This window comes from Panulirus ornatus, chromosome 17, assembly GCF_036320965.1.
Source record: "Panulirus ornatus isolate Po-2019 chromosome 17, ASM3632096v1, whole genome shotgun sequence".
NCBI lineage: Eukaryota > Metazoa > Arthropoda > Malacostraca > Decapoda > Palinuridae > Panulirus > Panulirus ornatus.
In genome coordinates, this window is record NC_092240.1 from 56,970,718 (window position 1) to 56,994,840 (window position 24,123).

At 41.3% G+C, this 24,123-nt stretch overlaps 1 protein-coding gene across 2 annotated transcripts in view; it reads right to left on the reverse strand.

The window, feature by feature from the left end:
* The window catches only part of LOC139754822 (uncharacterized), a 243,374-nt gene that overhangs the window by 104,255 nt on the left and 114,996 nt on the right, over positions 1-24,123 (reverse strand). For both annotated transcript variants that reach the window (XM_071672677.1, XM_071672676.1), the window contains exon 10: positions 17,583-17,654. In XM_071672677.1, the coding sequence (XP_071528778.1) occupies positions 17,583-17,654 (72 nt within the window). The remainder of the gene's footprint in view (positions 1-17,582; positions 17,655-24,123) is intronic.

The following is a 24,123-nucleotide window of genomic DNA, read 5'->3' on the forward strand; positions in this document are numbered from 1 at the left end:
CTAAATCGAAGGATCCAAGTTGTGTTGGGAAATACTTTCAAGGAAATAAAAAAGCTGATGTACCTATAATGATATATGAATTTCAAGAAAATTTGAAGATATTATCACAAGAAAATGATGCTGGGAGACAATTCGGGACTAAATACCAATATTGATATGGGTAACACTGAGGTTTTAAATAATGTAACTACTAAGGAAATGAAAAATTTTATGCATTAACCTTAAAATAATAAGGCTGCAGGCACTGACATTATAAACAAGCATATGAAAAATACTAAACACTTACTCAACTCCATGTATGTAAAATTTAACACATTCTTGGCAGCTGAAAAATTACCCAAAGGCTGGCTACTTGGCACTATCATCCCTATTTACAAAAATACAGATGTGAATGATAGTAATAATCACAGTCAAAACTCTTCTAAGCTGTGTGGGAAAACTATGTACATCCTGAGTGAATGCAAGGCTAAAGGAATTCAGTGACAGTAATTATATCATTAAGGAAATCCAGGCTGGCTTTCAGCAAGGATACTGTACTATTGACCTTATATTTGTTATTAAGACCCTTACTGATTCATTTCTATAGATTTTCTTTAAAGGCTCCAGTTCCAGACAAAAGTCCACACTGATACTGGGCCTTGAAAAGAGAGAGGGGGTTATAAAAGGGAAATAGAAGAAACAAGGAAAAGTATCTATGAATTTAGGAAATATAAAACCTAGCTTGTAAACTGTCCTAGGTTATAGTTATTCGGAAAGACATGAGCAGGTAGAGAGTGGCGGGATGACTTGTGGTATAAGTTAATAAACTTAAGTGTCAACAGAAAGATCCTTAATGCAATAAGGAACATGTATGATCATGTAAAAATCCTGTATTTTTGTTCAATAAAAGTTGTCAAAACATTTTATGAGTTACACTACAGTTAGTGCAAAAAACTCTCTCCATTGCTTTTTCTTTGTATGTTTATGAAAATACAAGTATTACTATGGTGTATGGAGTTACTTAAATATCCTATTGAAGTTCACGTAAGGAACAGAATGATGAGAAATTGGGTTAGGCTAGTTTCTGGTAAAAGTAGTAAATTGAGTCATGTATTGTACAAGTGTCTGTTGAGGCTTCATAATGTAAATCAGTTTAATTCAATACGGATATGTGAGATCAAGTAAGTTCTAACTAATTCTGGTATGTCAGGGATGTGGTTGAAGCTGGAGAACCACAATCCAACCTGGTTAAAAAAGCAGTGAAAAGAAAGCTATCTATCTATCCATATCTCTGATGTCTGTTCCCTCTGGTGGACTTGGTCCCTCTGGTGGACTTGGGAGAAGAGTCTCCACCTATCCCTGCCCTTACATGCCTCTATTGCATACACCATTCCACTCATTCTTCCTCTGTTTCTCTCCCCCTAATTTTCCTCCACCCTATATGTCCATGTCACAGGTGGTCTTCCAGTCACACCAAACCATCTATTTAGAGAAAACGCTTCAAGATCTTTGGATCCCGGAATGGTGCAATAACTTACAAAATATGTCATCATGTAAAACATACACTACTTACAAAGATACAAAGACAGATTTATCCTAAAAGCATATAAAAAATTGTCAAAAAATTGTAGAATCAACTTATGTAAGCCATGAACCAATAATAACAGATTACATATTACAGCTGGTAGGTATCAAAATGTACCACGAGAAGGGAGAATATGCTGTAAATGAAATAATTATGTTATAGAAGATGAATTTCATGTATTACTAGATTGCTCTAACCATGATATATTTGATAAATGAATTCAATATATAGCAAAATGTTGGAGAAATTATCCAAATAGCTGTAAATTTGTGGAACTACTGCAAATAAGTAATGTCTGACATATTTTTGAAGCATGTGTTTACAATATAATATTTAGATAAATGAATGATTAACTCAACAAAGTAGGAACTGAAATAGATAAATATATTCATCAATATCATTCATGGATCTGGAGAAGGCATACGATAGAGTTGATAGAGATGCTCTGTGGAAGGTATTAAGAGTATATGGTGTGGGAGGTAAGTTGCTAGAAGCAGTGAAAAGTTTTTATCGAGGATGTAAGTCATGTGTACAAGTAGGAAGAGAGGAAAGTGACTGGTTCCCAGTGAATGTCAGTTTGCGGCAGGGGTGCGTGATGTCTCCATGGTTGTTTAATTTGTTTATGGATAGGACAGCTAGGGAGTTGAATGCAAGAGTATTAGGGAGAGGGGCAAATATGCAGTCTGTTGTGGATGAGAGGGCTTGGGAAGTGAGTAACTTGTTCGCTGATGATACAGTGCTAGTGGTTGATTTGGGTCAGAAACTGCAGAAGCTGGTGACTGAGTTTGGTAAAGTGTAAGAAAGAAGAAAGTTAAGAGTAAATGTGAATAAGAGCAAGGTTATTAGGTTCAGTAAGTTTGAGGGACAAGTTAATTGGGATGTAAGTTTGAATGGAGAAAAACTGAAGGAAGTGAAGTGTTATAGATATCTGGGAGTGAACTTAGCAGCAGATGGAACAATGGAAGCGGAAGTGAGTCACAGGGTGGGGGAGGGGACGAAGGTTCTGGGAGCGTTGAAGAATGAGTGGAAGGCAAGAACGTTATCTTGGAGAGCAAAAATGGGTATGTTTGAAGGAATTGTGCTTCCAAGAATGTTATATGGTTGCAAGACGTGGGCTACAGATAGGGTTGTGCGGAGGGGGTGGATGTGTTGGAAATGATGTTTGAGGACAATATGTGGTGTGAGGTGGTTTGATCAAGTAAGTAATGAAAGGATAAGAGAGATGTGTGGTAATAAAGAGTGTGGTTGAGAGAGCAGGAAGAGGGTGTATTGAAATGGTTTGGTCACATGGAGAGAATGTGAGGAAAGATTGACAAAGAGGATATGTGTATCAGAGGTGGAGGGAACAATAAGTGGGAGACCAAACTGGAGGTGGAAGGATGGAGTGAAAAAGATTTTGGGTGATCGGGGCCTGAACGTACAGGAGGGTAAAAGGCGTGCAAGGAATAAAGTGAATTGAAAAGATGTAGTATACCAGGGTCGACTTGCTGACAATGGATTAATCCAGGGCATGTGAAGCGTCTGGGGTAAACCATGGAAAGTTCTGTGGGGCCTGGATGTGGAAAGGGAGCTGTGGTTTCAGTGCATTGCACATGACAGCTAGAGACTGAGTGTGAACAAATGTGGCCTTAGTTGTCTTTTTCTAGTGTTACCTCGTGCATGCGGGGGGAGGGGGGTGCCATTTCATGTGTGGTGGGGTGATGACAGGAATGGATGAAGGCAGCAAGTATGGATATGTACATGTATATATATATATATATATATATGTGTATGTCTCTGTATGTATATGTATGTATACATTGAAATGTATAGGTATGTAAATGTGCGCATGTGGGTGTTTATGTATATACATGTGAATGTGTTGGGCCATTCTTTCGTCTCTTTCCTTGCGCTCCCTCGCTAACGCGGGAGACAGCGACTAAGTATAATTGAATAGAATCAATATTGCAGCATTAACAAGGTAGCGCCAAGAAATAAATGGAGAGAGACCCATACACTCACTCACTCACACACACACACACACACACACACACACACACACACACATATAAATATATATATATATATATATATATATATATATATATATTTCTATTTTTTTTTTTTTTTTAATTTTCCAAAAGAAGGAACAGAGAAGGGGGCCAGGTGAGGATATTCCCTCAAAGGCCCAGTCCTCTGTTCTTAACGCTACCTCGCTATCGCGGGAAATGGCGAATAGTATGAAAAAAAAAAAAATATATATATATATATATATATATATATATATATATATATATATATATTTTTTTTTTTTTTTTTTTTTTTTATACTTTGTCGCTGTCTCCCGCGTTTGCGAGGTAGCGCAAGGAAACAGACGAAAGAAATGGCCCAACCCCCCCCCCATACACATGTACATACGTCCACACACGCAAATATACATACCTACACAGCTTTCCATGGTTTACCCCAGACGCTTCACATGCCTTGATTCAATCCACTGACAGCACGTCAACCCCTGTATACCACATCGCTCCAATTCACTCTATTCCTTGCCCTCCTTTCACCCTCCTGCATGTTCAGGCCCCGATCACACAAAATCTTTTTCACTCCATCTTTCCACCTCCAATTTGGTCTCCCTCTTCTCCTCGTTCCCTCCACCTCCGACACATATATCCTCTTGGTCAATCTTTCCTCACTCATTCTCTCCATGTGCCCAAACCATTTCAAAACACCCTCTTCTGCTCTCTCAACCACGCTCTTTTTATTTCCACACATCTCTCTTACCCTTACGTTACTTACTCGATCAAACCACCTCACACCACACATTGTCCTCAAACATCTCATTTCCAGCACATCCATCCTCCTGCGCACATCTCTATCCATAGCCCACGCCTCGCAACCATACAACATTGTTGGAACCACTATTCCTTCAAACATACCCATTTTTGCTTTCCGAGATAATGTTCTCGACTTCCACACATTTTTCAAGGCTCCCAAAATTTTCGCCCCCTCCCCCACCCTATGATCCACTTCCGCTTCCATGGTTCCATCCGCTGACAGATCCACTCCCAGATATCTAAAACACTTCACTTCCTCCAGTTTTTCTCCATTCAAACTCACCTCCCAATTGACTTGACCCTCACCCCTACTGTACCAAATAACCTTGCTCTTATTCACATTTACTCTTAACTTTCTTCTTCCACACACTTTACCAAACTCAGTCACCAGCTTCTGCAGTTTCTCACATGAATCAGCCACCAGCGCTGTATCATCAGCGAACAACAACTGACTCACTTCCCAAGCTCTCTCATCCCCAACACACTTCATACTTGCCCCTCTTTCCAGGACTCTTGCATTTACCTCCCTAACAACCCCATCCATAAACAAATTAAACAACCATGGAGACATCACACACCCCTGCCGCAAACCTACATTCACTGAGAACCAATCACTTTCCTCTCTTCCTACACGTACACATGCCTTACATCCTCGATAAAAACTTTTCACTGCTTCTAACAACTTGCCTCCCACACCATCTATTCTTAGTACCTTCCACAGAGCATCTCTATCAACTCTATCATATATATATATATATATATATATATATTTATTTTTATTATTTTTTTTATTATACTTTGTCGCTGTCTCCCGCGTTTGCGAGGTAGCGCAAGGAAACAGACGAAAGAAATGGCCCAACCCCCCCCCATACACATGTATATACATACGTCCACACACGCAAATATACATACCTACACAGCTTTCCATGGTTTACCCCAGACGCTTCACATGCCCTGCTTCAATCCACTGACAGCACGTCAACCCCGGTATACCACATCGCTCCAATTCACTCTATTCCTTGCCCTCCTTTCACCCTCCTGCATGTTCAGGCCCCGATCACACAAAATCTTTTTCACTCCATCTTTCCACCTCCAATTTGGTCTCCCTCTTCTCCTTGTTCCCTCCACCTCCGACACATATATCCTCTTGGTCAATCTTTCCTCACTCATCCTCTCCATGTGCCCAAACCACTTCAAAACACCCTCTTCTGCTCTCTCAACCACGCTCTTTTTATTTCCACACATCTCTCTTACCCTTACATTACTCACTCGATCAAACCACCTCACACCACACATTGTCCTCAAACATCTCATTTCCAGCACATCCATCCTCCTGCGCACAACTCTATCCATAGCCCACGCCTCGCAACCATACAACATTGTTGGAACCACTATTCCTTCAAACATACCCATTTTTGCTTTCCGAGATAATGTTCTCGACTTCCACACATTCTTCAAGGCCCCCAGGATTTTCGCCCCCTCCCCCACCCTATGATCCACTTCGGCTTCCATGGTTCCATCCGCTGCCAGATCCACTCCCAGATATATATATATATATATATTTCATACTATTTGCCATTTCCCACGTTAGCGAGGTAGCATTAAGAACAGAAGACTGGGCCTTTGAGGGAATATCCTCACCTTGCTCCCTTCTCTGTTCCTTCTTTTGGAAAATAAAAAAAAAAAAGAGGGGGGAGGATATATATATATATATATATATATATATATATATATATATATATATATATATATATATATATATCTTTCTTTCTTTCAAACTATTCGCCATTTCCCGCATTAGCGAGGTAGCGTTAAGAACAGAGGACTGGGCCTTTGAGGGAATACCCTCATCTGGCCCAATTCTCTGTTCCTTCTCTTGGAAAATTAAAAAAAAAAACGAGAGGGGAGGATTTCCAGCCCCCCGCTCCCTCCCCTTTTAGTCGCCTTCTAAGACACGCAGGGAATACGTGGGAAGTACTCTTAATCCCCTATCCCCAGGGATATATATATATATATATATATATATATATATATATATATATATATATATATATATATATATATATATATAGTATAGTATAGTATTCCTGGTAAATTATATGGGAGGGTAATGATTGAGAGGGTGAAGGCATGTACAGAGCATCAGATTGGGGAAGAGCAGTGTGGTTTCAGAAGTGGTAGAGGATGTGTGGATCAGGTGTTTGCTTTGAAGAATGTATGTGAGAAATACTTAGAAAAGCAAATGGATTTGTATGTAGCATTTATGGATCTGGAGAAGGCATATGATAGAGTTGATAGAGATGCTCTGTGGAAGGTATTAAGAATATATGGTGTGGGAGGAAAGTTGTTAGAAGCAGTGAAAAGTTTTTATCGAGGATGTAAGGCATGTGTACGTGTAGGAAGAGAGGAAAGTGATTGGTTCTCAGTGAATGTAGGTTTGCGGCAGGGGTGTGTGATGTCTCCATGGTTGTTTAATTTGTTTATGGATGGGGTTGTTAGGGAGGTAAATGCAAGAGTCCTGGAAAGAGGGGCAAATATGAAGTCTGTTGGGGATGAGAGAGCTTGGGAAGTGAGTCAGTTGTTGTTCGCTGATGATACAGCGCTGGTGGCTGATTCATGTGAGAAACTGCAGAAGCTGGTGACTGAGTTTGGTAAAGTGTGTGGAAGAAGAAAGTTAAGAGTAAATGTGAATAAGAGCAAGGTTATTAGGTACAGTAGGGTTGAGGGTCAAGTCAATTGGGAGGTGAGTTTGAATGGAGAAAAACTGGAGGAAGTGAAGTGTTTTAGATATCTGGGAGTGGATCTGGCAGCGGATGGAACCATGGAAGCGGAAGTGGATCATAGGGTGGGGGAGGGGGCGAAAATTCTGGGGGCCTTGAAGAATGTGTGGAAGTCGAGAACATTATCTCGGAAAGCAAAAATGGGTATGTTTGAAGGAATAGTGGTTCCAACAATGTTGTATGGTTGCGAGGCGTGGGCTATGGATAGAGTTGTGCGCAGGAGGATGGATGTGCTGGAAATGAGATGTTTGAGGACAATGTGTGGTGTGAGGTGGTTTGATCGAGTGAGTAACGTAAGGGTAAGAGAGATGTGTGGAAATAAAAAGAGCTTTTTTGAGAGAGCAGATGAGGGTGTTTTGAAATGGTTTGGGCACATGGAGAGAATGAGTGAGGAAAGATTGACCAAGAGGATATATGTGTCGGAGGTGGAGGGAACGAGGAGAAGTGGGAGACCAACTTGGAGGTGGAAAGATGGAATGAAAAAGATTTTGTGTGATCGGGGCCTGAACATGCAGGAGGGTGAAAGGAGGGCAAGGAATAGAGTGATTTGGAGCGATGTGCTATACCGGGGTTGACGTGCTGTCAGTGGATTGAATCAAGGCATGTGAAGCGTCTGGGGTAAACCATGGAAAGCTGTGTAGGTATGTATATTTGCGTGTGTGGACGTATGTATATACATGTGTATGGGGGTGGGTTGGGCCATTTCTTTCGTCTGTTTCCTTGCGCTACCTCGCAAACGCAGGAGACAGCGACAAAGCAAAAATATATATATATATATATATATATATATATATATATCTTTCTTTCAAACTATTCGCCATTTCCCGCGTTAGCGAGGTAGCGTTAAGAACAGAGGACTGGGCCTTGGAGGGAGTATCCTCACCTGGCCCCCTTCTCTGTTCCTTGTTTTGGAAAAAAAAAAAAGAAAAAAAAAAAAACAGACGAAAGAAATGGCCCAACCCACCCCCATACACAATGTATACACACACACACGTCCACACACGCAAATATACATACCTATACATCTCAATGTACACATATATATATACATACACAGACACATACATATATACCCATGCACACAATTCACACTGTCTGCCCCCATTCACTCCCATCGCCACCTCGCCACACATGGAATACCTTCCCTCTCCCCCCTCATGTGTGCGAGGTAGCACTAGGAAAAGACAACAAAGGCCCCATTCGTTCACACTCAGTCTCTAGCTGCCACGCAATAATGCCCGAAACCACAGCTCCCTTTCCACATCCAGGCCCCACACAACTTTCCATGGTTGACCCCAGACGCTTCACATGCCCTGATTCAATCCACTGACAGCACGTCAACCCCGGTATACCACATTGATCCAATTCACTCCATTCCTTGCCCTCCTTTCACCCTCCTGCATGTTCAGGCCCCGATCACACAAAATCTTTTTCACTCCATCTTTCCACCTCCAATTTGGTCTCCCTCTTCTCCTCGTTCCCTCCACCTCCGACACATATATTCTCTTGGTGAATGTTTCCTCACTCATTCTCTCCATGTGCCCGAACCATTTCAAAACACCCTCTTCTGCTCTCTCAACCACGCTCTTTTTATTTCCACACATCTCTCTTACCCTTACGTTACTTACTCGATCAAACCACCTCACACCACATATTGTCCTCAAACATCTCATTTCCAGCACATCCATCCTCCTGCGCACAACTCTATCCATAGCCCACGCCTCGCAACCATACAACATTGTATATATATATATATATATCTTTCTTTCTTTCTTTTAAACTATTCGCCATTTCCCGCGTTAGCGAGGTAGCATTAAGAACAAAGGACTGGGCCTTTTTTGGAATATCCTCACCTGGCCCCACTCTGTTCCTTCTTTTGGAAAATTAAAAAAGAGACGAGAGGGGAGGATTTCCAGCCCCCCGCTCCCTCCCCTTTTAGTCGCCTTCTACGACACGCAGGGAATACGTGGGAAGTATTCTTTCTCCCCTATCCCTGGGAATAGGAGAAAGAATACTTCCACGTATTCCCTGCGTGTCGTAGAAGGCGACTAAAAGGGAAGGGAGTGGGGGGCTGGAAATCCTCTCCTCTCGGTTTTTTTTAATTTTCCAAAAGAAGGGACAGAGAAGGGGGCCAGGTGAGGATATTCCCTCAAAGGTCCAGTCCTCTGTTCTTAACCCAACCTCGCTAATGCGGGAGATGGCGAATAGTATGAAAGAAAAGAAAAAGATATATATACATGCACATATGCATACATATACATACAAATACACATCAACATACACACACATATATATCTTTTTCATACATATTCGCCTTATCCCGCATTAAAGAGGCTAGTGTTAAGAACAGAGGAGTGAGCCTTAAAGGGTATATTCTCACTTGGCCCACCGCTCCGTTCCTTCTTTTGGAAAATCATAAGCGGGAGGGGAGGATTTCCAGCCCCAGGTCCCTCCCCTTTTAGTCGCCTTCTAAGACATGCAGGAAATAAGTGGGAAATATTCTTTCTCCCCTATCCCCAAGGATAATACATATATGTACATGTACATATTCATACGTGTGCATCCTCATCCATTCCTGATGCAGCCCCATCCCACAGGAAACAGCATTACCACCCGCTACATCAGAGAGGCAGAGCCAGGAAACAGGCAAAAACAGGCCACATCCACTCATATCCATTACTATTCATGTAAATTACACATGAAATTATGTGTATGTATATGTATGTGTTTGTGACTGTGTATATATATACAAGAGGGTGCTGTAGAAGGTGACTAAAGGAGGCAGAGCAGGTGCTGGAAACCATCCCCTCCTTGTATTTCACTTTCTAAAAAGGGAAACAGAAGAAGGAGTCAAGAGGAACTGCTCATCCTCCTCGAAGGCTCAGATTAGAGTGTTTGATTGCGTGTGGATGCAACAAAGATGAGAAGAAAGGAGAAATAGGTAGTATGTTTGAGGAAAAAACATGGATGTTCTGGTTCTGAGTGAAATGCAGCTCAAGGGTAAAAGGGAAGAGTGGTTTGGGAAAGTCTTGGGAGTAAAGTCAGGGTTGGGTGAGAGAAAAAGAGGTAAGGAAGGAGTAGCACTATTCCTGAAGCAGTTGTGGGAGTATGTGATAGAGTGTAAGAAAGTAAAGTCCACATTGATGTGGGTAAAACTGAAAGTGGATGGAGAGAGATGGGTGATTATTGGTGCTTATGCACCTGGTCATAAGAAGAAAGATCATGAGAGGCAAGTGTTTTGGGAGCAGCTGAGTGAGTGTGTCTGCAGCTTTGATCACGAGACCGGGTTTTAGTGATGGGTAATTTAAATGCAAAGGTGAGAAATGTGGCAGTTGAGGGTATAACTGGTGTACATGGGTATTCAGTGTTGTGAATGGAAATGGTGAAGAGCTCGTGGATTTGTGTTCTGAAAAAAAAACTGGTGACAGGGAATACCTGGTTTAAAATGAGATATACATAGGTATACGTATGTGAGTAAGAGAGATGGTCAAAACACATTATTGGATTATGTGTTAATTGATAGGCAGGTAAAAAGAGACTTTTGGAGGCGAGGGTGAACATATGCTGAGGTTTTCAAAAAAGAAGAGAGGGGTAAGAGTAAGTAAGCTTGGAAAGAAGAATTGTGTGAGGAAGTACCAGGAGATATTGAGTGCAGAATGGAAAAAGTTGAAAGCAAATGACATGAGGGAGTGGGTGAGGAATGGGATGTATTAGGGAAGCAGTGATGGCTTGTGCAAAAGATGCATGTGGCATGAGAAAGGTGGGTGGTGGTCAGATTAGAAAGGGTAGTGAGTGGTGGGGTGAAGAAGTACAGTTGTTAGTGAAAGAGAAAAGAGAAGCTTTTGGATGATTCTCACAAGGAAGGAGTGCATATGACTGGGGAGATGTATAAAAGAAAGAGGCAGGACAAGAGAAAGGTGTAAGTGCTGAAAAAAAGGGCAAATGAGAGTTGGGGTGAGAGATCATCATTAAATTTTAGTGAGAATAAAAAGATGCTTTGGAAGGAGGTAAATGATTTGCATAAGCCAAGAGAACAAAAGGGAACATCAGTGAAGGGGCAAGTGGGGAAGTAATAACAGGTAGTGATGAAGTGAGGAGATGGAGTGAGTATTTTGAAGGTTTGTTGAATGATGATAGAGTGGCAGATATAGGGTGTTTTGTTTGGGGTGGTTTGCAAACTGAGAGGGGTCAGGGAGAATGGCTTGGTTAAGAGAGATGAGGTAGTGAAAGCTTTGCAGAAGATGAAATCTGGCAAGGCAGAGGGTTTGGATGGCACTGCAGTGGAATTTATTATATAAGGGGTTACTGTATTGATGATTGGTTGGTAAGGATATTCAATGTATGTATGGATCAAGGTGAAGTGCCTAAGGATTGGCGGAATGCATGCATAATGCCCTTGTACAAAGGCAAAGGGGATAAAGGTGAGTGTTCAAACTACAGAGGTATAGTATTCCTGGGAAATTATATGGGAGGATACTGATTGAGAGGGTGAAGACATGTACAGAACATCAGACTTGGGAAGAGTACTGTGGTTTCAGAAGTAGGGGATGTGTGAAACAGGTGTGTGCTTTGAAGAATGTGTGTGGTGTGTGAGAAATACTTAGAAAAACAAGATGGATTTGTATGTAGAATTGATGGATCTGGAAAAGGCATATTAGGGTTGATAGAGATGCTTTGTGGAAGGTTTTAGAGTATATGATGTGGGAGATAAGTTGCTGGAAGCAGTGAAAAGTTTTCTCCAAGGATGTAAGGCATGAGTATGAATAGGAAGAGAGGAGAGTGACTATTTCCCAGTGAATGTCGGTCTGCGGCAGGGGTGTGTGATGTCTCCTTGGTTGTTTAATTTGTTTATGGATGGGGTGGTTAAAGAGGTAATTGCAAATGTTTTGGAGAGAGGGTCAAATATGCAGTCCATTGGGGATGAGAGGGCCTGGGAAGTGAGTCAGTTGTTGTTTGCTGATAATACAGCTCTAGTGGCTGATTCGAGTGTGAAACTGCATAAGTTGGTGACTGAGTTTGGAAAAGTATGTGAAACAAAAAATTTAAAAGTAAATGTAAATAAGAGCAAGGGTTGAGGGACAAGTCAACTGGGATGTAAGTCTGAGTGGAGAAAAACAGGAGGAAGTGAAGTGTTTTAAATATCTGGGAGTGGACTTAGCAGTGGATGGAACCATGGAAGCAGAAGTAAGCCACAAGGTGGCAGAGGGGGCGAAGGTTCTGGGAGCAATGAAGAATGTGTGGAAGGAGAGAACATTATCTCAGAGGGCAAAAATGGGTATGTTTGAATGAATAGTAGTTCCAACAATGTTATATTGTTGTGAGGCATAGGCTACAGATAGTGTTGCGCGGAGGAAGGTGGGTGTGTTGGAAATGAAATGTTTGAGGATAATACGTGCTGTGAGGTGGTTTAACTGAATAAGTAATGAAAGGGTGAGAGAGATGTGTGGAAATAAAGAGTGTGGTTGAGAGAGCAGAAGAGGGTGTGTTGAAATGGTTTGGACATATGGAGAGAATGACTGAGGAAAGGCTGACAAAGAGGACATATGTGTCAGAGGTAGAGGGAACAAGGAGAAGCAGGAGGCCAAACTGGAGGTGGAAGGAGGGAATGGAAAAGATTTCAAGCGATTGGGGCCTGAACATGCAGGAGGGTAAGAGTTGTGCAAGGAATATAGTGAACTGGAATGATGTGGTATACAGGGGTCGACAAGCTGTCAATGGCCTGAACCAGAGCATGTGAAGCATCTGGGGTAAACCATGGAAAGGTCTGTGGGGCCTGGTTGTGTACAGGGAGCTGTGGTTTCGTTGCATTACACATGACAGCTAGAGACTATGTGTGAACAAATGTGGCCTTTTTTGTCTGTTTTCCAGGAATGGATGAAGGTAAGTATGATTATGTACATGTTTTTTATGTATATGTCTGTGTATGTGTATGTATATGTATGCATATGTGTCTATGTTGATATGCATATGTATGTATATGTGCGTGTATGGGTATTTATGTATATGTGTGTATATGAGTGGATGGGCCATTCTTTGTTTCCTGGCGCTACCTAGCTGATGCAGGAAACGGCGATCAAGTACAATAAATAAAGAAATAAATATGTATGGAAGGGTATTGATTGAGAGAATGAAGGCATGTACAGAGCATCAGACTGCAGAAGAGCAGTGTGGTTTCAGAAGTGGTAGAGGATGTATGGATCAGGTATTTGCTTTGAAAAATGTATGTGAGAAATACTTAGAAAAACAAATGGATCTGTCTGTAGCATTTATGGATCTGGAGAAGGCATATGATAGGGTTGACAGAGATGCTTTGTGGAAGGTTTTAACAGTATATGGTGCAGGAGGTAAGTTGCGAGAAGCAGTGAAAAGTTTTTACCAAGGATGAAAGGCATGTGTACGGGTAAGAAGAAAGGAGAGTGATTGGTTCCCAGTGAATGTCAGTCTGCAGCAGGGGTGTGTGATGTCCCCATGGTTGTTTGTTTGAAAAAATCCCTATATATTCATTTTACTTAATTGCTGTTTCCCACATCAGCGAGGTTGCACAAGGAAAACAGACAAAGAATGGCCCAACCACCCACATACACACACATATATAAATATATACACATACTCCTATGAGTCCACGGGGAAAATGAAACACGAAATGTGGACTCATAGGAACATCTTGATCATGCGCAAAATTGTGATCCTTTCCAATATACGCACACATAAATGCTCATACACGCACATAAACATACATATAAATTTTGATGTATACATACATATACATACACAGACATATACATATATACACATGTTGGAAAGGATCGCAATTTGTGCGTGATCAAGACATTCCTATGAGTCCATGGGGAATATGAAACACGATAAGTTCCCAAGTGCACTTTCATGTAATAATCACATCATCAGGGAAGACACAAGAGAGAAATATAAGTCAGTTGATATACATTGAAGAGACGAAGCTAGGACGCCATTTGCTAAACATGCAACTGTCCAAGATTGGTCTGTCATGGACAATTGCATGTTTACCAAATGGAGTCCTAGCTTTGTCTCTTCGATGTATATCAACTTTTTTTTTTTTTCTTTTTTTTTTTTAATACTTTGTCGCTGTCTCCCGCGTCTGCGAGGTAGCGCAAGGAAACAGACGAAAGAAATGGCCCAACCCACCCCCATACACATGTACATACATACGTCCACACACGCAAATATACATACCTACACAGCTTTCCATGGTTTACCCCAGACGCTTCACATGCCTTGATTCAATCCACTGACAGCACGTCAACCCTGGTATACCACATCGCTCCAATTCACTCTATTCCTTGCCCTCCTTTCACCCTCCTGCATGTTCAGGCCCCGATCACACAAAATCTTTTTCACTCCATCTTTCCACCTCCAATTTGGTCTCCCTCTTCTCCTCGTTCCCTCCACCTCCGACACATATATCCTCTTGGTCAATCTTTCCTCACTCATCCTCTCCATGTGCCTAAACCACTTCAAAACACCCTCTTCTGCTCTCTCAACCACGCTCTTTTTATTTCCACACATCTCTCTTACCCTTACGTTACTCACTCGATCAAACCACCTCACACCACACATTGTCCTCAAACATCTCATTTCCAGCACATCCATCCTCCTGCGCACAACTCTATCCATAGCCCACGCCTCGCAACCATACAACATTGTTGGAACCACTATTCCTTCAAACATACCCATTTTTGCTTTCCGAGATAATGTTCTCGACTTCCACACATTCTTCAAGGCCCCCAGGATTTTCGCCCCCTCCCCCACCCTATGATCCACTTCCGCTTCCATGGTTCCATCCGCTGCCAGATCCACTCCCAGATATCTAAAACACTTCACTTCCTCCAGTCCCTCTCCATTCAAACTCACCTCCCAATTGACTTGACCCTCAACCCTACTGTACCTAATAACCTTGCTCTTATTCACATTTACTCTTAACTTTCTTCTTCCACACACTTTACCAAACTCAGTCACCAGCTTCTGCAGTTTCTCACATGAATCAGCCACCAGTGCTGTATCATCAGCGAACAACAACTGACTCACTTCCCAAGCTCTCTCACCCCCAACAGACTTCATACTTGCCCCTCTTTCCAAAACTCTTGCATTTACCTCCCTAACAACCCCATCCATAAACAAATTAAACAACCATGGAGACATCACACACCCCTGCCGCAAACCTACATTCACTGAGAACCAATCACTTTCCTCTCTTCCTACACGTACACATGCCTTACATCCTCGATAAAAACTTTTCACTGCTTCTAACAACTTTCCTCCCACACCATATATTCTTAATACCTTCCACAGAACATCTCTATCAACTCTATCATATGCCTTCTCCAGATCCATAAATGCTACATACAAATCCATTTGCTTTTCTAAGTATTTCTCACATACATTCTTCAAAGCAAACACCTGATCCACACATCCTCTACCACTTCTGAAACCACACTGCTCTTCCCCAATCTGATGCTCTGTACATGCCTTCACCCTCTCAATCAATACCCTCCCATATAATTTACCAGGAATACTCAACAAACTTATACCTCTGACTGTTATATTTCTCTCGTGTCTCCTCGGATGATGTGATTATTACATGAAAGTACACTTGGGAACTTATCGTGTTTCATTTTCCCAATGGACTCACAGGAATATACACATGTACATATTCATACTTGCTGCCTTCATCCATTCCTATCACAGCCCCGCCACACATAATAGCATCCCCCTCCAGCGAGGTAGCACCACTGTGTTTGTATATGAAATTGTAAAGCAGCAAATCTCAGTATAGCACTACATTATCATCTGTGTAAAGCTGTGCTTCATACTTTGCGGAAAGTGTCTGTCTGATGGGAGTTCCTAGAGGGAATGGGCAGCAGAGATATAGGTAGATCGAACAGCAAGCTTATTAGGCTCAGCAGTGTAAAGAAACAAGTTATTTGAAATGTGAGTTTGAAAGGAGAGATCTTGGAGGAAGCGGAGTTTTTCAATACCTGGGAGTGGATACAGCAACAAATGGAACAGTGGGAGTTGAAGCAAATTATATGGTGGGTGAGGGGAAAAGTCATGGGCACACTGAGGAATGTATGGAAAGAGAGGTCACTGTCTTTACAGGCAAAGATGGGTATGCTTGATGGTATAGTAATCCTGTTGGTACTGCATGGATATGAGGCATGGGTCTTAGACAAAACTGTAGAGGATAATGTGAATGTGCAAGAAATTAAAAGTCTGAGGACAGTCTTTGCATGTGATGAGGGTGATCAAATACGAAATAATAGGATACAAAAGAGGTGTGGTAGTAAGAGATGTATGCAAAAGAGAGATGAGCATGCTTAAATGGTTTGGACATATGGAGAGGATTAGTGAAGAAAGGATGACCAAGAGGGCATACATATCAAAAGTGGAAGAAGAGAGGAACAAGGACAAACCATGGAAGAAGTGGAGGGATAGAGTGAAAGTTGCTTTAAAGGACACACAAAGTGCAAAACCTGCAAGGGATAAAGTAACTAGTGTGATACTGTTTATAGGGGAAGACATGCTATCAATGGGCTGAACCAGGACATTGGAAATGGTTGAGGGAATCATGGAAAGGTCTGTGGATGGGGGTTCTAGTTTTGGTGCACAATACATAGCAGCTAGAAAGTGGATGTCAGCAAATGAGCCTATTTCTTCACTTGTTCCTGGCACTAAGTCACTAACACGGGAAATGGCAAGCATTAAAAAAAAAAATTTCAAATGTTTTGAACCAAAGGGATGCTCATGAACCAAGTTAACCCAAAAGTAGTGAGAAATAAAAGGAGTTTTTGAATTAAATTTTGAAGACATTCAAATTTTGGAAGTTTTATCTGTATTGTAATACAACAGAATCAAGATATTTGGTGAGTGCTACATGCATGCCCTGCCTCAAGGAAAATACTAACTTAAGTTCTCTGACTAGAAACAGAAAAATGTCTTAAGGGATAATTCTACTCTCAAAAAGGATCTCAATTTTATGACTTATAGGCTGAACTCTTTTCTACTAATATCTAAAATTTGTACTAAAGAGATCTACTTGCTTGAATTCTACCATGTAACTGGTGTTATGTAGAGCTTTTCAACAAACAATATTAATAATACCATTATCTCTCACCTTACAAGTTCTACTCAGAGTAAGGCAAACTCTATAAATCTTTATTAAACATTAATTGTTAACGAATAACCAATATCACAAGATATAGCAGTAATACTGAGCACCGTAGAACAAAAGTCCATGGTTGGAAAAATATATTCATTAATGCTGAGGAAAAAATAAATTCACAGATCAGGTGGAAACTTTAAGAAAAGTTTGACATTATAATAAGCAATATAAAATATCTTTCCAAGAAATCATAGTTGTTAGCCATGAACATGACTACAGCATACCTGGTTGTGTGTAAGTACTTGGCCCTCCATTTGTGCCAGCTGCTGCTCAACAGGATCCAAACCTTCTACAACCTGTAAAATCATAATTGGCAAATAGTCTTCATAAATAAATATACAATGACAAATTGATCTAATAACAATGAAAAAATTTAACACATCTTCAGAGCCTGACATATTTTAGGCTCTTGAGTTAAAAGTACCTTGTAAATCTGACAGAATATAAATGTCTTATGTAGTAATGTAGTAATTAATGTAGTAAAAAAAAAAAAAACTTCTTTACTGGAGGCAAAGCCCAAGGAGCATCAAAAAAAGCACTTCCTCATTTTTTCTTTTCTAACCTTTTCATCTCCAAGATGGGGGTACGGTATTCATCTGGAATTTGCTTCCTTCAATTATCTTTGAAGATGGTTTATGCTCATTTACAAACACTCAGCAACCATAAAGCAACAAGCCCTTCCCTGTGGTGTCAATAGTATGGAGTGTAGGGAGTGTATCATGAGGAAAGACCCATTACTAACTACTCACTGGAGTATGTGCCTCAAGCCTGTTCCAGTAAGGGCTCATGAAACAGGTTGTGCAGGATGAAAACTATTTCTTTACCCAGCACTATAAGCAAATGAGAGAGCATTTCCTTGATGAAGGGTTAAAACAGTTTTACTCACTGAAGTGGGATGTATCCATTAAGGTTCACCCTATTCAACCATCAGAATACATACTAAGCCTGGAGATGCTTGTTCACAAGGGCTTTACAATAATGCTCAAGGGGACTTTACAATCATACTGTACTATGCCTAAATGCATGATGTCATAGTGGATAGGTGATGTAGCGAGGTGCATAAAGCTACACCATTTAGTGATTCACTAAGGCACCTAGTGATTGCCAGCATCTGCCTCAGAGCTGTTACTGTTACAAATTTTCCCTTGATGATATGGCAACAAATTTAACCCTCAGTCCAACTATTGTTTCATGGGATACTTCAGCAGAACGGTATTCATACCTGATGACCTATGTGTGTCAAATCTGTTCTAATCATCAATGGCTCCACAGGTACTTTCCTAGCCATGGGTGTCTGTAGATTTTCCTTGCTGAACCACCATTCCATATCTTTTAAAAACTCTCACTGGAAATAACAAAATACACACCTTTCTCTTACCCAAAAAAGAACTGAAGCAGGATAGCATGTCTAACCAATGAAACTTGGATTCCCCGCCCTTTTCACCGACCTGCAGGGATTAGGCTAGAAATCGCAGTACTATGAATACTCCCCAAGATGTAAATGAGGCTATGACCAAAAATAATCTATAACAACTTTCAAAAACAATTTCAGGTTAGTGATGAAAAGGAACAGAGGTTAAGACAACACCTATTTTAGGAGTAGTTTTAGCTGACAACAAGAACCTATAAACCTGCTTGTTCAGCTGAATAGTGGCTTATTATCACTACCATATCCAACAACAAAGGTGCCATAACCCACCTTTCACATAGCCTTCCCTTGCAAGACCAACCACATCATTCAAGAGCCATTCTTATGATGTAAAAGAGTTGGTCTCAAAACCTTGTTTTTTGGAGGCATTTCTTTCTACGAGTATGAGTCTTCAATTCTACCAGAATGAGGTGGGTCTTAGAAACACATACATGCAAGGTGGCTTATCACTCATGCACAACTGCACGTTGGAACACTTCTCAGGGGGTTTCCCAGTTCCTTTGTGGGCCCTCCTCTGTTAGTAACATAAATGAATCAATCATTTTGTACCTGACCAGGTGATATACATCATCTTTTATGAAAGTCACTATCTGGATATTGAGGCCTTCTTTTACAAGAAAGATTCTATATCAAACTCAGTCAACAAAAAAGTACTCTTTCTCTGTAGTTTTCATGTTTAATATGAGCACGCTTCATAAGATTTGCCTGTTCTTCAAGGGTTCAAACTGTGGTAAAAGGCACTGCTCAAACAGCATCCCCACAGACTTGTCCAAAAACTTGTCTAAAACACTACAGGAAGAACTGTGCTACCCATAATCTAAAGTTCACAATACTAAGAAAAGTTCTGGTATTTGTCACAAGAAACCAAGATGTGGTGCAGACCAAAAAGAAGGGAAGAGACTTTTGAAGGATCACAAGGCATTCCGTCAGACAGACATTAACTGGTTTCCCTATTGCAATAACATAATATAAATATAATGCAAATGTAATGTAGAGGCGTGTTCAAAATGCCACAAGCAACTCTTTCACATAAAGGTGTAACTTGCAGAAAATATATCAGTCTAGCTCATCCTCCACTACTGCAGCCTCGTAACCCCTAAATAAACTAGACAGGTACTGGACAAAATACTAAAGAATGTGGCAAGTTTAAAGTAACCAAGCATCTATGCTTGAAACATACTGAATCCTTTAACTTTGAACTATAATTATATGAGTCATTAATTCAGCATCTTTAAGAAATCTTGGTCATTCTGGGGAATTGTACTGAACTCTAGGGACTTTCCATTTTGTGACTGGGTGTTCAGTGTTGTAAATGGAAATGGTGAAGAGCTTGTAGATTTGCGTGCCGAAAAAGGACTGTTGACTGGGAATGCCTGGCTTAAAAGGAGAGATATACATATGTATACATATGTAAGTGGGAGAGATGGTCAGAGAGCATCACTGGATTACATGTTAATCAATAGGTACATGAAACTGAGACTTTTAGATGTTAATGCGCTGAGAGGGGACAACTGGAGGGATATCCAATCATTATCCTGTGGAGGCAAAGGTGAAGATTTGTACAGGTTATTAGAAAAGAAGAGAGAATGTTGGGGTGAAGAGAGTGGTTAGAGCAAGTGAGCTTGGAAAGGAGACTTATGTGAAGAAGTACCAGGAAAGAGGAATGGGATTTATCTAGGGAAGCGGTGATGGCTTGCTCAAAAGATGCCTGTGGCATGAGAAAGGTGGAAGGTGGGCAGATTAGAAAGGGTAGTTAGTGGTGGGATGAAGAAGTAAGATTGTTAGTGAGAGAGAAGAGAGAAATTTGGATGGTTTTTGCAGGGAAATAGTGCAAATGAGTGGGAGATGTATAACAGAAAGAGACAGGAGGTCAAGAGAAAGATGCAGGAGGTGAAAAAGAGGGCAAATGAGAGTTGGGGTGAGAGAGTTTCGTTAAATTTTTGGGAGAATTAGATGTTTTGGAAGGATGTAAATAAAGGACGTAAGACAAGAAAACAAATGGGAACATCGATGAAGGGGGCTAATGGGGAGGTAATAACAAGCAGTGGTGAAGTGAGAAGGAGATGGAGTGAGTATTTCAAAGGTTTGTTGAGTGAGTTTGATGACAGACTGGCAGACATAGGGTGTTCTGGTCGAGGTGGTGTGTGAAGTGAGAGGGTCAGGGAGAATGGTTTGGTAAACTGAGAGGAGGAAGTGAAAGCTTTGCAGAAGATGAAAGCTGGCAAGGCAGCGGGATTGGATGGTATTTGCAGTGGAATTTATCAAAAAAGGGGGTGACTGTGTTGGTGACTGGTTGGGGAGGATATTCAATGTATGTACGGTGCATGGTGAAGTGTCTAAGGATTGGCGGAATGCATGCATAGTGCCATTGTATAAAGGCAAAGGGGATAAAAGTGAGTGCTCAAATTACAGAGGCTTAAGTTTGTTGAGTGTTCCTGGGAAATTATATGGGAGGGTATTGACTGAGAGGTTGAAAGTATGTACAGAGCATCAGACTGGGGAGGAGCAGTGTAGTTTCAGAAGTGGTAAAGGATGTGTGGATCAGGTGTTTGCTTTGAAGAATGTATGCGAGAAATACTTAGAAAAACAAATGTATTTGTATTTTCCATTTATGGATCTGGAGAAGACATATGATAGAGTTGACAGAGATGCTCAGTGGAAGGTATCAAGAGTACATGGTGTGGGAGGTAAGGTGCTTGAAGCAGTGAAAAGTTTTTACCAAGGATGTAAGGCATGTGTATGAGTTGGAAGAGAGGAGAGTGATTGGTTCCCAGTGCATGTTGGTTTGCGGAAGGGTTGCGTGATGTCTCCATGGTTGTTTAATTTGTTTATAAATGGGGTTGTTAGGGAGGTGAATGCAAGAGTTTTGGAGAGAGAGGCAAGCATAGAGTCTGTTGTAGATGAGAGGGCTTGGGAAGAGAGTCAGTTGTTGTTCGCTGATGATACAGCACTGGTGGCTGACTCAGGTGAGAAACTGCAGAAGCTGGTGACTGAGTTTGGTAAAGTGTGCGAAAGAAGAAAGCTGAGGGTAAATGTGAATAAAAGCAAGGTTATTAGGTTCAGTAGGGTTGAGGGACAACTCAATTGGGAGGTAAGTTTGAAAGGAGAAAAACTGGAGGAAGTGAAGTGTTTTAGATATCTGGGAGTGGATTTGGCAGCAGATGGAACCATGGAAGCAGAAGCGAGTCACAGGGTGGGGGAGGGGGTGAAGGTTCTGGGAGCATCGAAGAATGTGTGGAAGGGAGAACATTATCTTGGAGAGGAAAAATGGGTATGTTTGAAGGAATAGTGGTTCCAACAATGTTATATGGTTGCGAGGCATGGGCTATAGATGGGGTTGTGCGGAGGAGGGTGGATGTGCTGGAAATGAGATGTTTGAGGACAATATGTGGTGTGAGGTGGTTTGATTAAGTGGGTAATGAAAGGGTAAGAGAGATGTGTGGTAATAAAAAGAGTGTGGTTGAGAGAGCAGAAGAGGATGTTTTGAAATGGTTTGGTCACATGGAAAGAATGAGCGAGGAAAGATTGACCAAGAGGATATATGTGTCGGAGGTGGAGGGAACAAGGAGAAGTGGGAGACTAAACTAGAGGTGGAAGGATGGAGTGAAAAAGATTTTGAGTGATTGGGGCCTGAACATACAAGAGGGTGAAAGGCGTGCAAGGAATAGAGTGAATTGGAACAATGTGGTATATCGGGGTCGACGTGCTGTCAATGAATTGAACCAGGGCATGTGAAGCGTCTGGGGTAAACCATGGAAAGTTTTGTGGGGCCTGGATGTGGAAAGGGAGCTGTGGTTTCGGTGTATTACACATGAAAGCTAGAGACTGAGTGTGAATGAATGTGGCCTTTTGTATTTTCCTATCGCTACCCAGTGGGGGTAGGGGGGATGCTATTTCAAGTGTGGCGGGGTGGCGACAGGAATGAATGAAGGCAGCAAGTATGAATATGTACATGTGCATATATGCATATGTCTGTGTATGTATATGTTGAAATGTATAGGTGTGTATATGTGCGTGTGTGGACGTGTATGTATATACATGTGTATGTGGGTGGGTTGGGCCATTCTTTCGTCTGTTTCAATGCACTAACTTGCTAAGGCAGGAGACAGCGAGAAAGTATTAAAAAAATAAGATATATGGCGTTAATGAGATGGCCTTGACAGGATCATTCAGTTGCCTGTACTGTCTCAGATGGAAAAAATAAATAATTAAAAAAGCCAACAATGTAATGTGATTTGTGTAACTATGCTGTGCAGGTTCAGTGGGCATGAAAACCTTCTAATCTGCTTGGATTACAAGCTAAACCTACATTTATAAGTTGCATTTGAACAGTCTTAGACTGTCTTAACCCTTACAGGACCACACCTGTACCAGCATGATTTTCACCATGGGGATCCTTTCTGTAATTGTACTGGTTGCTTCTTACTGCCCTCATTCAATCCCTAAACTCCTGAGGCTGATTTCCTTTCCAGCCCTGTTAATCTCAGTTTTTCAAGCTGTATATATGATTTTTTTTTATTTGATCACCGTTTCCTGAATTAGCAAGGTAGCACCAACAACAGAAGAAAAAAAATGCCACGTCTGCTCACATCCATTCACTAGCTCATTTGTAATGTACTGAAACCACAGCACCCTATCCATATCCAGACCACAAAGGCCTTTCTTTTGCTTATACCCCAGAGGCTTCGCATGCCCTGGTTCAGTACAATGACAGCATGTCAACCACTGCATACCACATTATTCCAATTCACTTTATCTCATGCACAACATTCATCCTCCTGCAAGTTCAGGCCCCTATCATTCAAAACCTTTTTCACTCCATCCTGCCATCTCCAATTTGGTCTCCTCTTTCTCTCTGTTTCCTCAATTCTGACACAAATATCCTCTTTGTCAACCTTCACTCATTCACTCCATATGTCCAAACCATTTCAGCACATCCTCTTCAGCTGTGACCTGCAATAAATCAGTGTCACTTAATCATAAAGCAAGACAGACGGTCACAGCCCACCCACCAATACTGATGACACTTGTACATAGCAAGAACACGTGTCCCACACCTCTCTTTCTCTTTCATTACTTACTGGATCAAACCACCTCACACCACACATTGTCCACAAACATTTCATTTCCAACAAACCCACCCTCCTCTACACAGTCTTACTACAACCTATGCCTGGCATCCATATAATAATGGTGGGACTACTATACCTTCAAAACATACCCATTTCTGCCTCCCAGATAACGATCTCTCAACACATTCTTCAGTGGTGCCAGAACCTTTGCCTCCTTATCCCCCTATAACTCACTTCTGCTTCCATGTTTCCATTCACTGCTAT